A 16,707-nucleotide genomic window follows, 5' to 3' on the forward strand; every position below is an offset into this window, starting at 1 on the left:
AAACTAACATCAGATCAAATAATCAAAAAATCATCAAGGTTATGATCTTAAGATTCATAAATTTGAGGTAAAAGAATGACGAGATCTAAGACTTCTGAGACGTCCGAATTAGGGTTGGATTAGTCCCAGGATCCCAAGACAGTGTACAGAGAACACAGCTGAAGCGCACCCACGACTCCGATCCTACTCCGACTGTTGTTAGTCCGATTCCGACTCCGGCAAAATGGGAATCACCAGTTCCGTCCTTTGTCGTCCAGAGTCGTCTGGAGTCGGAATCGTCCAGCATGGGAGTTGCGCGGAGTAGTCTGGAGTCGCTCGGAGTCAATCGGAGGGGTTCAGAGTACTTGTGCTTGTGGTCAGGCATTTCATTTAGTTGTGTTTTTTTGTCTTTCTCTTTGTGCGTGCACCTTGGCACCAGGCCATTGTTTCGAGGGCCTACTCCAGCCGACATCGGACGACTTTGACTCCGACTCCGGACAACTCCAGATGACTCCGGGCGACCGAAGCGATAAAACGATAACCGTTAAGACAACGAGAGGATCATGACAAGATGAGCACGGCAAAGCTTGAAAGGATATTCCAGTGTATGGTTCATGGTGAGGGATTGTGTGTTGATAATGTAGTTAATAAAGGTTTTTACGTGGGGCATCAACATAGGATACATCAGAAATTTGGAAATTAACATTTATCCTTAAAACTTTGAAGGAACTAGTCCCAAACTTACGAAATTCTTTGAATTGAACCATACGATGCTGGTTCGTACCACCTGACCTGAGGTCCAGCAATCTAATAAACTGTAAGAATTAGGTATGAATATCAAATGAATCATTCCCTGTGATTCATACCTATAACAGTTCTTGGAATAAACTTATAGTAATTAACGACGAGCTAACGGAGTTCTTGCCATCCTCTCTTCTGCATGCGGAAGACAACACTCACGAATCATATATCTTTAGAGCAAATAATTGATTCTGCAAAGAGATTGGAGAAGCTATTTAAGATTCGCAAATCCTCGAGGACGACTCTTCTAGCTCCGGTTCGAGTTTAGCTGGTTGACCAGAATGAGGATCAAATGACGATCGAAGAGATATTTGCGATTCCTTGTTCGATTTTTAAAGATTCTTCCATCCGAAGCAGAATTCTTTCAATCCTCTGGGGGTCCTCGGGGGGTCCTCTGGGGGTTCTTCAACACTTGTTGAAGAAAGCTGGAATGCCTAAAAACAAAATTATTAGCAAAGAGGTGTAGAGATCTCGTTGGTCGTCCACATAGCTCGTATACACGATCTTCAGAAGGCTCCAGAGCATCACCGTTACAACACGTGATATTATCCATTCCATATTCATTAATCCTCCAGAAGCACGCTGTTTTCATTCTTTTTTGTATATTATAATTATATCGCTTTTTTTTTTCTTCTTTATTATTTACTTCCTTTTTGTTCGTCGTCATACTATTGTAACTGCTGCTTCTCGTCTTCCACCTTCACTTGCACTACTCTTTTATCGCGCACGCGCTTCTTCCCCTCTATGGTTCGAGACAGCTTCGACAGTGTTGCGCGCGATCGGCTTTCGATTCTATTTCCGCCGTGTATTCCAATATAATACATATTAAACTCAAGCGTTCCTGACAAACTGACAATTATATATGCATTTGTTGCTACTGCTGCTGCTGCTTCTGCTACCGCGCTACCGTCTCTGCTTCCTAGCTAAATGAGAAGAGGGAACAAGAGAGCGGAGCCGCCATCCTCGGTGTGCGCGCGGTTTTTGCCGCTCTTAATCTCAGAAATCTCATAGCTTTAATTATGTCTGCCCGGCGTTTGTCTTCTCTGTCTGTGGATGAGTGTGTGTGTGTGTATTAATAATTCCTATTCCACTACTTTCCAAGTGCACACGAAGTTCCCGCGCGTCAACGACGACAATGCGATGCGATGGAGAACTTCGGAAACTTCGCGCGTTGATGCGGGAAGCATGTTTATTTATTGCATTCCATGCAGGCCACCTTCTCCATTTTGCTCTTTTCGATACCATCTGAACGTCTCACCCACATTCACAATGAAAGCTCTTTCGCGCTTTTTGCTAATGCAAACTGGATTCATATGCTGCCATTTTCATCCCGCTTTTCTTTTGTTTTGTACTTTGCATTCCCCTAATGGCCACAGCAAACTCCAAACTCCCTTCCGCCAAAATGGTATCCTTTCCAATGCCCTGTCAGCTTATTCCCCGCACACTGCCGTCATCGTACAGGAAGAAACGTGTTTCGGTAGCGTGGACGACTGTGTCAATGTGTGCTGCGATGCAAAATGCCAGTAGTGAGTGTGTCCCAACGGGTTTTCGAAGCGATATTAGTAGTACTGGTAGGTAGTAATAGTAATTGTAGTAGTAGTAGTTGTAGTGGTAGCATTAAACGTACTGTTTAGGCGGTCTTATATAGATTCATACAAAAGCTCTAGCCTATAAACGGGAGCCGGGGATCAACGGGGTGCTTTTAGAAGGTTCTGATATTCGAAACTGCACCTTCATCCCTTTTTGTCCCTTGCTGTTCTCACAACACGCTCATGCGAGTTGGTGCATAGGAGACAAACACACACGCGGAAGGTGATGAATTTGGCCTTGCGGACTTCGTATTCAACGGGGAACAAGGAGAAACTGAAGCCCTGCAAGAGAGAAGCACGCCTCTGTTACTCTGCACACATCGCCTACCATCGTCGTTACAAACATTTCTTCCATAACTTTCTTCCCACACACTTTTGCATTCGGATTTCACTTTATCACTCACACACTCACAACACACAGACACGCACGCACTTGCATTATCATGCAATCATTCAGGCGCAATCCTTACACACACTTGCTTATTGCTCGTCATGTTTAACTGGTACAGCGATTTCGGACTCCCCCATCGGTCCTTTTTCTCCTCCTCGTCCTACACATCCAACAGTATTCTTGGCCTACTTTTCTGATATTTCATCCGCACTCTTCTCTTTCTCTCCCGCTCTGTGTCTTAAACTGTATTATTAGTAATATTAATTATTGATTCTTCTCCTTTTCCCGAGGGTAAGGGGGGAGGGCATATTTCATCGGTAGAAGCGTTTGCCGATAAAATTAGCGTCCGGATTTAATGGTTAATAAATACAGTACTGTCGATTATATGAATTTACAACGGCGGAAGGAGGGATTCTACTTTGCGGTTTGTATGCTTGTGTGTGTCTGCGTGCGTGGAGGGGAATTGGGTTTAATATGTAAAGTGAGATTGTTTTCCCTCCCACAACAGAAACGGAAGATTATTGCCACCGGGTTATAATGCAACAAAAAAACAAACATTTCAATAAAGCTACACTTCACTTCACAATTCTACTAGCCGGACAGTACACAGACACTCAACAACACCCCTGCACTGACCAAAACCGCCCAAAACCCCGCTTCTGGCTGGTGCGGACCATTTTGCAAATGTTTTAGTAATAAATAATATCTATAAACAACAGAAGAGAAAAAAAGAAACATGGGGGTGTGTGTGGGCGTTGTCTCCTTTCATTTCTTGTTAACTAACGGTACACTAACGATATAACGAGATAATTTTTTTGCCCCATTTTCGCTTGGCTTCCTCTCAGACGGGCGTTGCACTTCAACACAAAAAAAAAACAAAAGGTAATAGTAAAAGATAAAGTAAAAAAAAGAAACCGGAAAACTAACCATTTCTGAACAACAATTTAATCCTGCAGCAACACATTCATTTATATTTCACTACTACTACGCGCACTCCCTTTTCCTGTCTCTTGTTTCGTGTCTCCCTCTTCCGTGGCAAAAGGTGTTGTTACCGAGTCGGGATTGCTTTTCGAGCTAAATTAATGCCCCTTGTGTGGCTGGCATATCTCTCTCTATAACCTACAGATTGCGACGCTCAAACCAAGCATTACGAACGACCGATCAGAAAGTAGCAAACTATGGCCAAGACTGGCATGATGCAGGCCGCTATCTGCAGTGCCAACCAGTGCCGGGATTGGCTCAGGTCCTGGGACAGCTGCTGCAGCTGCTGCTTCAGCCGCACGTGCTCCTCGCTCAGGTGGGAGTACTTCTCCTTGAACGCGATCAGTTCCTCCTCCCGCTGCACATCCGGATGGTTGATCATGGCCAGCTCGTAATCGATCGCGCTCGTCCCCAGCTGCTCCTCCTTACCGTCGCCGGTGGCATCGTCCGCGGGGTAAGCCATCAGCAGAGCACTGCCCCCATTGCGGCTACCTTCGCACGGTTTGTCCGTCACACTGACATCGCGGGGTGCTGCGGCAATGGGATCAATGACCATGTCCAACACCGGCGCATTGTACAGGGCGGTCGCTTCGATGGTTTCCGTCTTCTCGTCATCGTCCTCGTCATCGTCGTCCAGATCGTCCAGATTGGAGCAGATCGACGCGTCGCCTCCATCGCCACTCGTATCGGTCGCATCGGACGGGGCCGCGGCCGCTAGAGGTAGATCTGGTACGGGCATACTCGGCACCACCACCACAGGCACCTCGGGAGGCGCGTCGGTTTGCGTTTCCACGTCCACCATCGGTACCGTGGGTATTAGGACGGGCGAGGGCATTTCCGCCACCGGTGCATTGTCCGTCACCACCAGCAGCGTCGTCGGCATCATCATCAGCGTTTCTTGCGTTTGCTGGTGGTGGGGTTGCTCCTCCTTCACTGCGTCCTTTGCCGTTGATTCCGATTCCGGCGTCGAGGAGGACTTTTCCGTCGGTTCGGTGGCACTGGTTTGCAGCAATTCCTGCTCTTCCTTAACCACAACCGAAACCGTTTCCTCGGCGGATGGCTGAGTGGCTGAGGCTGCTGCCGCCGTCGCCGCCGCCGCTGCTGCCGCAGCTGCGGCCATTGCACTGATCTTTTCGTTTTCGATATTTTTCTGCTTCAGCAGCTCGATCTCCATGCGCTCCATCTCTAGCTGACAGCGATCGTTGAGCGTGCGCAGCTCATCTACCTCGCTCCTTAGCGTCGAAAGGTTCTCGGCGAGGCTATCACAAAGCTGCTGCTTCTGATCCAGCTCGTCCTGTTTCGGTCGGCTTTCCAGTTCCGCCTTGAACGCCAACAGCTGTGAAGGGAAACACATTTTGAAATAGTTGTATGATACTTTCATTCGTAACGAACTTGTAATTTAATAAATCAGTGAATCGGAATCACAAAGACATTTGAATAAAGCAAAGTCTAATAAATTGGCTGTCCAATTTTAAAGTAAGTTTTTTTAAATCATTAATCTTGGAAGGTAGATTTTTTATTCTTTAAAGAATCGCGAATTGATCTCTAAAATAGCTCAAATTCAGAAATGATCATGAATTTAGAAAGTGTAATCATTTTATAACTCTCAAAGTTTCGTGAATGTTGAATCCAGAATATTTTTACGATAGACTCTCAGATATCTTTAAAAATGAATCAAAGTCTTCAAAAACGAATCACAAGTTCTCAAATAATTATGAATTGGGAAGATGATTCTCGTGATTCTTTTGAAAGATTCATGAATTTTGAATCATAATTCGTATCAAACAGATTAATGAATCAAAGGAGATGAATTTATATTCAGTGTCACAAATAACCATTAATTTAGAATGATGAATCACGTGAACCGTCACGAAGAAAGAGTCTTACACTATTAGATCTCGAGATTCAACTACATGAGTCAATTCATGTTTTGAATGACTCTTTAGTAAAGCATCGCTTTGGCAAATCTTTTCCCAACTGTCTCTCCGAGCAGAATGGCACAGAGAAAACAACGCAATACGATCACTTACCTCCGTCTCCAGCTCGTCGTACTTGGCTTTCTGGATGATCTGTTCCGATTGTTTCTGCGCTATCGTTCGCTCGACCTGCCGCAACAGCGTCATGCAGTCGTTCTTGATCAGCCGAATGTTCCGCTTCAGCACGTTCTGATTGATCTGATCTGCTGCCTGGCCGCCGTACGGCGGAGCAGCGGCCGTCGCGGGTACCGTCGTTGCACCGCCTCCAACAACCGTTTCCTGTCCCTCCGGCACAGCTCCACCCTGTTCGCTTTGCGTCGTAGCGCCAACACCGGCATCCTCGCCATCCCCAGCACCGTTGCGATTGCTGGTGGGACTGGCACTGTTCACATCGTTCTGATTGCCATCGCATTCCACCGGCAGCAGCGTCGCCGCCGGTCCATTTTCTGCTCCACGCACTAGCGTGCTTGCGTCTCCGGCGGGTGCGTCATCATCTGGTTGTGCATCACCGGCCGGGATCGTTGTCGCATTGGTTGTCCCCGTCAGCTCGATCGGGTCCGTTGTATCGTTCTCTAGATCGTTTGAGTCGCCTGATTCTGTGAGGAAGAGGAGGAAAAAAATGATTAAGTTCTGCATTTTAAAGCGTAAAACATCACAAAGTTTCTTTTTTTACCATTTTCCGACTTTAGATCTCCTCCGAATAGTAGGGTGAAATTTTTCTCAAGCGTATTAATGCGTCGTTGCAGCTTCGTCAGTCCTTCCGTGTAATCACTACCGGTAATCTCGCTTTCCTGCTTTGGTACAAGAGAACAGGATTAAGTTCAGACACTTAAAATCAGACACATCGCGGGTTTCTCTCCTCCACACTACTTACAGTATCATTACAAATGGCCTTAATTATGTCTTCAGATCCTTCCAGTTTCTTAATATCTGAGTTCTTCAACCAGTTCGACATGGCCGAACTGTGTATCTGCTGTTGCTGTTGCTGCTGCTGCTCATCGTCTGATGATCCGATCTACAGTGGTGAAAGTTTCGCTTAGAACACAGTTGTACTAATAAACGAAAGAAGGCTCAAGCTTACCGCATAAACGTCAACGAAGTGGTCGAGCTTGTGCGTGAGACTGGTGATTTCGGACTCTTTCGCCTTCAGTTGCTCCTCGCTCGACGCCACCTTTTCATCGTACTGGCTCTTCAGCGTATCCATACAGACGGTCATTTCCTGCGTGAAACACGTCCAACAAACGCCGTATGTAACACTCTGCTATTCGTGACTGTATCAATTTCAACTTACCTGCAACTGCTGCTTCGTTTTGGTCAGCTGCTCCCGCAACAGCGAACACTCATCCTCGCTGGTGCAGAGTGCTTTCTCGAGCGAGATCTGCTTGTGCACCGCTTCGTGCCGCTCCTGGTGCAGTTTGTACATAGCCTCCTTGGCCGCGTTCTGGTACTCCTCCTTCTCGTCCACCAGCTTCAGCAGCTCCTCCCGCAGCTTGTCCTCGGTGATGTTCTTCTGGCAGTACTGTAGCTTCTTCTCCAGCATATCGATCCGACTCAGCAGCCGATCCTCGTCGATCATCGCCTGCCAGCCCAGGAAGGAATTTTGCCTACAAATGCACGCAGTTACAAAACAGTCAAACATAGAACGCTCTTCAAAGCCCTCTCCAGCGCAGCGCAAACTCACTTGGTCGACTCAACCATCTTCTGCAGGCTGATCAGCTTCGTCTCGAGTATCTGTTCGCGCTGATTCGCCTCCTGGATGTACTGATTCAATCGGTACAGATCGACCGGCGGTATGATGGCGCTCTGACCCCCGATGCCCACCTTCTGGCTGGCCTTCGTTTCCCGGCCGTCCGGCAGGAAGAGCTTGAGCGTGGCCGTAATGCAGCCGTGCGTTTCGCGCCGCGTATTCTCCATAACGTCCACGCCGAACTGCACGATGTCGCCCGAGCTGATCTCGTGCGGCTCCGACTCGGTGCACGTCTGGCTGAGGCGAATGTTGTTGATGAACGTGCCATTGCTGCTGCCCGTATCCTGCAGAGTGACGAAGGAAAATCGAGAATTAGCGATATTGTAATCGATTATAATGCTCCCACACTGCCACACACTTACCTTGATGAAGAAACGACCATCTTTGTACCACAGCACAGCATGGTTGCGCGACAGCACCTTGCAGTCGAAGATTGCATTGTTTTCCGAGACGCGTATTCTCGCCACCGACCGTCCTACCTTAGCTTGGGCGCCGGGCTCAAGGTAAAGTGTTCGATTCTGTCCAATGAGAGGTGTGTGTTGGAAGAGAGGATGAATTAGAACGTTTTGGCGGGGAGAGAAATGCTTTCACTCCTTCCTGGCTCACTTACATTAAACGGATGAGAATTCGGTCGGCAGATGAGCAGGGCCCGGGCAACCTGCGGCTGGCCATTGTTGTTGAGGCTGTTGTTGTTGTTTATGTTGTTGCTCACATTCAACGTGCCGCACGTGATGCTGTTGTTGTTGTTGATGAGTGTATTCGCGTTGATGTTATTGTTGGTGGTCGCGTTGTTGTTGTTAATGTTGCCAAGCTGCTGTTGTTGCTGCTGTTGCTGCTGTTGCACCTGCGCTGCAACGTCTCGGTTTAGTGTCGTAGTGGTCGTCGTCACGTTGTTAACCAAAGGAGTTTGCATTCTTACTCCTGGCGCTTTCAGGAATGGTAAATACTCATCTCTGTTATTTATAAACACCATGACCTGCGGAAACGGGGGAAAAGAGAGAGAGGTAGAGACATACATTAACAAATGATCGTTAAATAATCCACATCAGTATTGTACATCTCTTCCTGACCGGTGGTTTGCCGGCTACTGTTGGCAATAAAGCGAATAAATAGTAACATAAATTAAGAGCAGCGAACAGACCTATCAAGGTTGCAATACACACAACAAACACATACACAAACAACCCATCCCCAAGTTGCTCGCTCTCTCTCTCTCGCACTCTTGGGGGGAAAGGGTTGTCGTTCATCAACATTTAAAACACGTTTTACACTGGGGCTTCGTTCGCTGTACCCGTTCACCGCACTTGCCGCACCCATTTGCAGGCAAATATAAACTAAATCCATGACGAATATCCGCGCACATCGAACGCGCCCTTAACCCAGTGAGCGCACTCTCTAGGCGTCATACGAGTGACGCTAAGGCATCATTAAAACGGCAACGAAGCCTCATTACGGAAAGTGAGTTGCATATATTAAGCGAGACCGGTTAAAGTTGTACGCAAAATGTACGTGTATGTAGACCAGTTTTCGCTTGTTTAATAACAACTTCAGGCAACACGCGGAGCCTGCCAAAACTTGGATCGGGTCCAAAACATGATAATACTACGGGAGAGAGTTACCCAACAGAACACTATCTGACTAGGGGGAGAATGGTTACAACGGTGGTTGCATTGTCAAGGTAATATAGATGTAGCTCAAAGCTGAGCTACACACGCGTTACTGATGCACCGTGTTTCTCGTCAGAGCCTGACTCGTGACTCGTTGCTGCTCGGGAGTTCCTCGGTGCGAATCTAACGGCACTCGCAAGCACTCCACAATCCGCTATAGTAGTTACAACGTGCCTGCTGGTTTTAAGCACGAACGAAACATTAACACATGGACCCTTCTCCTTCTCTCCCACTCACTACACAGCACATTACACCGACCTCACCCACCTTCACATTCGACCCAAAGTTCTGAAAGTATACTGCATGCATGAGAGGCGATGCAAGAACTTCCTGGAATATTAGCAAACGCAACGACAGCGCAACACAGGTACACACCGATCTAATGCGTATAAAGCATGTAAGTACTCCACCCAACGCAGCAGATACAACGGTGTTTGATTCTACCATCTTTAAACATGCAAAGACCGCTTCTTCCCCGAAATGCAACTCTCTGAGGGCAAACGCTGGAAAAAGGGGTGCAGCACTAGCACACGTGGGTTAAGCAAGAAGCTTTAACGTTGATTGCTTTTTGATTAGTACTCCGCCCACCGCGTGCCCGTTAACGTCAGACACATGTTGCTTTCAGCTTTTTTTCTCCAAAAATAGAGAAACCATATACCATTGCTACATGGAAGCACCGACACAGCCAAAGACAATCGAAGAAGATGCGTTCAGCAGAGATTATCCCAAAAGCGGCCGAGCTGCGGAAAATATGGAATGGAATGTTTCCGCATGGATATGCTTCACATTATCGACGCCGCCCGTTATGAGCAATGGAGGGATGAGTGTTTGAAGTCGCCCAGAAATCGGCGCGGAGTTCAGATTCCAGCTACGGGAGGGTGCGTGTGTGAGCCGCTGTGCAGAGTATAAAGTGGGCGCGAGTCTGATGTCGTCGTCTTCCAGAGTTCCACAAGTTTATCTTTTCGACCATACGTTCTCCGGATGAGTTCCGCTTCAGAGAGTATCGCGCGGGCCCGTCACCAGTAAACGCTACCGAGCGTGCAAGACACAAACTTTAAATATCACACAAAACGCATAGCATAAAATTACTAAACGGTGACATACGGGGATCGAAGGGAAGAGTAAAAACATGTTCAAGATATCCAGCCATCGCTTGGAGCGCCGGATCCGGTGATCAACCGGATAATGATGCTCATGCAGAGCCACGTGGCGAAGAGAATGCTTCAAGATTACTCGAAGAGTTCACTTCTTCTGCCTTCGCGTAATGGGAAAGTGTGCAGCATAGAGAGACGAGGTGTATTCCACTTTGCAGACGAGATCACATCCATAAAAATCAAACCGCAAACACTCAAACCGTCAACAACACTGCATATTATAGCAAACAATAACCCAATCATAGAGCAGAGCAATGCTTTACTGTGTCTGCTAAACAGATTATAATTTGAGACGCTCGGAGCAGCAGTTTGTGGTCGGTTATCAAGGAGGGGAGCAACCTAATTAAGATGTTATGGCATCATCTCGTCGCTTAAACTAATTATTGTCGGTTACGTCGCTCAGGCTCCAAGAGATGCAACAAATCTAGCTCTGTTTTTGCGGCCAAATCAGCAAATCAGCATGAAGCTACAGCTAACTAAATGAAGTGGTTCATAATTTGTGGTCGTATAATGCGGCAAAAGAAACAAAGTTCCCAACAAACTTTTTTCTGTGGTGTTGTGGTTGTCGTAAGCTTCGTAATAACAACACAAAAACAATGCTTTTTGATCATGTGTTTGGATACGACACATTACTTTAAACAATTCATTATCTTTTCAGATATTTGTCGCGTTAACCAAACTGCTTATTCATTTGAGTCTAACCTCAAAACACTACCAACAAGGCTATTAATATTATCAAAAGGTCTGCTCAGATGTACTCACGTTCTGCATACTGCAGTGTCATAATTTAAACCGGTGGTAGAGAGGTTCAGCATAACCGAGAAACAAAACCAAAGCAACCAACCAACCGAAGAGCAACGTTCTTGCTCCGGCACGTTGCGTACATTAACCTCGTTCCACGGCAGTTCTCGCCGGCGATACGTCTCGGTCAGCCTTTTGCCACCACAACACGTTGGCGAGTAAGGGGCCGAGGGTACCATTACGTCGACCAGTTACAGCTGGGAGTGTTTTGTCAACGGGCATTAGAGACCGTCGCCACCGTGGAAGCAAAAAAGTTGCGAAAGTAAAGACTCCACAGTTCCGATAACTGCACGGACCAACAAAAACTTTCAATGCCAACGTAAACACACACACACATTGGCGAGGTATTTGGCCGTTTTTTGTTCCATTTTCCATTTCCATCGATATTTCTATCGGTGGATCAAGCTTCCATCGTAACATAGTAGCTTTGAAATCAATAATTTCTGTTATCGTTAAGTAACTTCATCTTATTGGGCTAACACTTGGACTCGGTATAGGATAAAAAGCATTCTGCAGCAGCTTCTGCAAGAAGGTTAAAGGCCAAACCAACCAAACCTAATCAACCGAAGCGTTCGATTGAGTGGTAGGCAAACAGAGTAATACTCAAAAAAGTGCACACAAAGTGAAATTTGATCCACACGTGGGTTTAATACTGGAATGATGTGTATAGATGGAGGTTTGTTGTTCTTATTCTTGTTTGGCCATAACAAAGGCCTGTGCCTGTGTTCCCAAAACTACTTACATCCTTTGGGAACACTTTAACTAATTGTTGTATCCTCCTTAAAGGACAACAAAAATGTTTTGGTATTTTGTAGGGGCGCTCTGTCGATTCGAGATTCGAACTCACTCATGATGGACGTGTATGTTAGGTAAGTCGTACAGCTTGACGACTGTACCACGGTACCCCATCCTGCAGATGGAGTTTAATTAGAACAAAAAGCACTACAATCCAATCTGACTGGCACAATATTCACACGTGTGGCCTAAATTGGATATTCTCCACCGATTGAATAGGCATTCAAGAGCATTCCACCCATCCTATCGATTTATTTAAGGACTTTAATTAAGGTACAGCTACTTAAGCATACCCTGTGTGCAGGGTGTCTCGTACCCATTGCCAAGGATGACCCACCAGGAATGAGGAAGTTGGCGCAAATCGTGGATGATCATCATACCGAAATGGTGCTGCTGCTGGTACTGCCGTCTATCAACGCTCCGTCGTGTCATGTGTCGGCATGCAGCGATCCCAGGTGTTGGTGCTGCTGCTGTTGCTACCGTTTTGCTATTATTAGCCCATAACACACACACACACACACGATGCGCGCGATGCGAAAGCCGTAATCGTAAAATTTTTTGATTGATAAATCCGCACCACATCAACCGTTATATGTTTCCTATTCGGGGGATGGAGGGCAGTGTTTGTGGGGTTGAACTTCGGCAGGCAGTACCATCGGGCAACTCGGTTACCCGGTTATGGAGTTACGGCCATTACGGCAACAGCGACCGGAGCTGTTGGAAGCTATGGAAGAACCAAGGAAAGAGCACTCAACACAGAAACACACCTCCCCTCTTTATTACCACACCTCTCAGCCACGGTGAAAGAATGACTGACAGACGACCACCCCCAACTCGCCGAGGAAGGAGCTGTATGACCGTGAACAGCTGAGTATTGGCGGTATCGTTTTCGCTCCCGCTGTGGTGGTGCGTTGGAATGCCGTGCTAGTGTTGTGCGGTTTCATAGACGCTGTTGCCTATTGGTGGTGCTGCACGTTTTGTGGATGATTTTACACACCCCTGGTACGGCCGTCCGTGTTAGTGTCGAAAGTAAAACTCGCTCACACTAACTAGCCAAGCGGCATTGGCAGCGAAGGGAAAGAATCGCTGGAAGTGTGTTACTTGATTGCGTTAAAATCGAACCAGAAGCTCGCGCGTCATAAACATTTCCCGGGTTTTATATCCGGATCGTTGGGCCAACTGTTCCGATGTGTTGAGAAACTCTCCACTCTCCATCGACTATTAATCCTAATAATGACAGATGGTTTACGGAAAAAGGGCGTCCAAGTTTGAGAAGGAAATACGGGATTAGATGGCATGGTTCGTGAGCACCGATTCGCGCAGAGACAGCAAGACGTGATCAGAGGTTTGGGAAAAAAGAAAAACCGGAATTGAGTTGATTATGATGTAATAAAGCTTTCAATGTCTTTAGAATGCCTATTTCGTAGCATAATTATTCATCCAATTTCCAGCTCCAATTTGTAATATTGAAGACAACAGAGCAGCAGACTAAAGCCTAAAACTTCCACCGATATTTACGATGCGCTAACTCGTTCTCTCACAACGCAGACTGCACACGCAGTCGCGTATGCCATCATCAAGTACTTAAGCCCATTGTCTAGCTTATTATTGTCTACCATGCATTTAAACTATTAGTTGCAAGGCAAGCGACACCAACTTCGGTCGTGACTCAACCGTCCCCAAGAAGATGATAACTACCGCGCAAAACCTACAGATACGGGGGACATGTATCTCAGCGACACTCCCTGCGTTCCCTGTGTTGCTGCTGCTAAGCCTAACACAAAACCTTCCCAATGCTTTCCACATTATCTACCCCGCCTGACGTACGTTTGCGTCTTCCACTTTTGCGCATTTAATTATATGGAGATGAGTTGAGAATGCGACGAGTGTCTGATGGAATTAGCAGCGCTGTTGAGAGACTGCGTGCTCTGTGTTTTTGTGTATTTGCTCGACGCGAGCAAAGGCAATCATTGCGCGACGCGCGAGTTTCGTTGCAACAGCAGCAGCAGAAGCAATTGTAAAGAGACACAAGTGTTGTTGTTTTGTGCTAGATACACATTCCACCGCGCGAACACGAAACCCCGAGAGCACACAGACATACTTCTCATCAGATTTTACATGCACCGGAGGCCCCCCATGTGAGGCGAAGTATGTGGTGGAGCACTGAATTTGTTGAATGCAGCTGACGACTACGCGCACTTGAGGAATTGCACACACGGCATTTGTGTCGACCTCATCAGTTATCCGGTAGGCCGATGCTATACGAGCTAAGTTGCATAGGATTTCGCTGATTTTACTCAATTTCATTACCATACACACCGAGCACAAAAACTTTTGTAGCTCGATCCACTATAGAGTAAAGTCTAAATGCCCTTTACAGGAAATAGCATGCAATGTCTTCTATAGCTGCCGTGAGCACAGATCCCAAGGAGTGGGCAAATAATAATTACATCAAAAAGTAGGGCTGCGCGATCAAGTAAAGCGAGGTTGCAAAACAAGAATGTTTGGACCAATTTATGCAAATTGAACGATGGTACCTCCTCCACCACCATTGCTTGCTGTGCCGCGTGTGTGTGGGGCACGGCGGCGCACGGTCAATTACTTCAAATTGCTACACTCAGTGTGCACAACAACATCTAGAAGCACACACAACAAACAGGCGAACCTGGCGAGCTGCGCGCGCGCCACAAGACTGCGCATTGCTGTCGAAGGAACTTGTGATTCATGCTCCACCGTAAATGCCTTGCGCTTGTTCTGTTTTTTTCTTGACCGTCGATCGAATCCATTCGAGTGCGACAACACTGGCGAGCAGGAAGTCGGTACAACATGCACCAGCAGAACGCGCACTCCGCGCACTGTTGTTCTGGTATGCCGTTGTTCCGCTTGTTCTACGTTCTGGCTAGTTGATTATCCTCCACCGTGCTTGTGCCGCGGACTTTCTTCCGGACGGTCTACCTAAAAAGGGCGTGTGAGTGTGTCTGTCTGTCTGGTGGATCAAACTCCGAAACGAAACAGATTCTGATTCCACACGCTACACGCGTAATCAACAACGGCCAAGGCCCAGGCCGGCTAACTTCCTCCAGGTTCCAAAGCACGCTGAAGCGGCATTCTGCTGGGGCCATTTAAACGGTTTTCAAAATAAAGTTAGTTCAATCCCTCGGATTGGAGTGCAAAAGGAGGGGAGTAAAGCAGAGAGCGCGGAAGGGAAACGCACATAACAACGACTTGATTTACTAACGATCATTACATTCTGCCCGATCGCGGAGAGTTTCGTGTGCGCGTAGTAGTAGAGTCTGGGAACAAAACAACTACACCGCGATCATCGTGTGTAGTCGTTGTTTCTTCTTTCCAATTCCAACTCACCCAATCCCCACCACACTTCAGTTGACTACGAGCACTAATGAATCCAAAGCCAGAAGCAAATACCAGACACAACACACCAGCAGCTGGTCTCTTTGATTCATGCGTTAGAGCAACCGTTTTCTTGTTTGCTTCTGGCACCGCTGATTTCATATTTAACGACGGATTGAAGAAGTTGGCAGACATGGCGTCACCCACCAGCACAGCACAACACGGCGATTGTGTCGTGTTTGCTTGAAAAACAGGTTGGCGAGGCACGCGGTGGCTTTTCGAATTAGCAAATGAACCTTAAATCAATAAAGCCACGTACGTAAATCGGAAATGGAATTGCAATTTAAAGCAGAAAATGTGAAATATTTAATCCACTTTTACACGATTCATTCCAAGCCGGCTAGCGTCAAGTCTGTGTGAATTCTGATGGTTGCATAGTAGTAGTATTGTATGGTTTCAATACAGGCGAGGGATGTGATCTAGGTAAATCCATTATAAAGATTTATTTCGTCATTTTGCCAGCTGTCGTGCACATCGTGTACATGCAGTAGATGGTCAGGACGCTATGTGAACTCCCCACGCTATTTTGTATCAAACTAACAACATTTTAATCTTTTTTAATTACTGAAATGTATTTACTTCTTAAATAAATGATAGATAAATGATAGAAATGATTGAAAGATTGCATCTTCTACGTTTGCAAATTGAGCACCTTTTATACCTACAAATGGGACCAAATGGCAACTATAAAAAATATTCAATATTTTGAACATTTTATTGTACAAATTCGTGGACATATCATTATAACCAACTGTGCCCCAAGTTCAAAGTTAGTTTAAACAATAATAATTGGAATTTCCTATCATGTGAATATGAAGAAAAAGTTCTGCTCGTGAAAAATTGTTTTACGTCATTTAACGAAATCATGAATAAAATACTTAGCATGACCATATTGCCCCGTATTTCCATACTGTAATGTTTTGTTGATTTTAATATGTGGTTTTTACTCATGTACAATCAGGCAATTCATTTCTTTGATCTTATTTGCTATGTTTCATTTCCAATTGGAATCCTCACATCTGCAATTATAAACGAAGCCTAAGCTTAAATTTCTAACATGAAACAAAAGACAGCGAACAGATATTTCTCATTCCAATCGGCATTTCATGCTTATGTTCATCTTTTTTTTTTCTTGTTGCTATACCGAAACAAATTGCTGTACTTTGTTCATGATTTGTCCAATTCCATTTGTTTTCCACCCCCTGGACAAGACACTTTTCTTTGTACAAATGGTCATTTTTCCAGCGCCATCACGATAAGCAATCAAGCTGAGGGCCACCAGAGGGCCCCTCTCGGGCGTCTTGCACCATTCGCTACCGCCCCCCCCTCCCCCCCCCCCCCCCCCCCCACCAAAGAAGGTGACAAATTGTCTCCCGCCGGAGCATGAAATTTGAAAACAAATTGTCATCCAATGG

At 46.2% G+C, this 16,707-nt stretch overlaps 1 protein-coding gene across 3 annotated transcripts in view; it reads right to left on the reverse strand.

Annotated features, from left to right (window-relative positions):
* Positions 1–3,498: 3,498 nt before the first annotated feature.
* Positions 3,499–16,707, reverse strand: part of LOC120955405 (sarcolemmal membrane-associated protein) — a 31,435-nt gene continuing 18,226 nt past the window's right edge. For 2 of the 3 annotated variants that reach the window (XM_040376248.2, XM_040376249.2), the window contains exons 3-11: positions 8,075–8,440; positions 7,827–7,982; positions 7,399–7,748; positions 7,009–7,321; positions 6,799–6,936; positions 6,592–6,732; positions 6,391–6,511; positions 5,772–6,313; positions 3,499–5,077 (exon numbers count right to left, since the gene is read on the reverse strand). In XM_040376248.2, the coding sequence (XP_040232182.2) occupies positions 3,908–5,077; positions 5,772–6,313; positions 6,391–6,511; positions 6,592–6,732; positions 6,799–6,936; positions 7,009–7,321; positions 7,399–7,748; positions 7,827–7,982; positions 8,075–8,437 (3,294 nt within the window). In that variant the 5' untranslated portion in view covers positions 8,438–8,440 and the 3' untranslated portion in view covers positions 3,499–3,907. The remainder of the gene's footprint in view (positions 5,078–5,771; positions 6,314–6,390; positions 6,512–6,591; positions 6,733–6,798; positions 6,937–7,008; positions 7,322–7,398; positions 7,749–7,826; positions 7,983–8,074; positions 8,441–16,707) is intronic. The other variant, XM_040376251.2, reaches the window with a different exon arrangement.

Source organism: Anopheles coluzzii, chromosome 3 (assembly GCF_943734685.1).
Source record: "Anopheles coluzzii chromosome 3, AcolN3, whole genome shotgun sequence".
NCBI classification, from domain to species: domain Eukaryota; kingdom Metazoa; phylum Arthropoda; class Insecta; order Diptera; family Culicidae; genus Anopheles; species Anopheles coluzzii.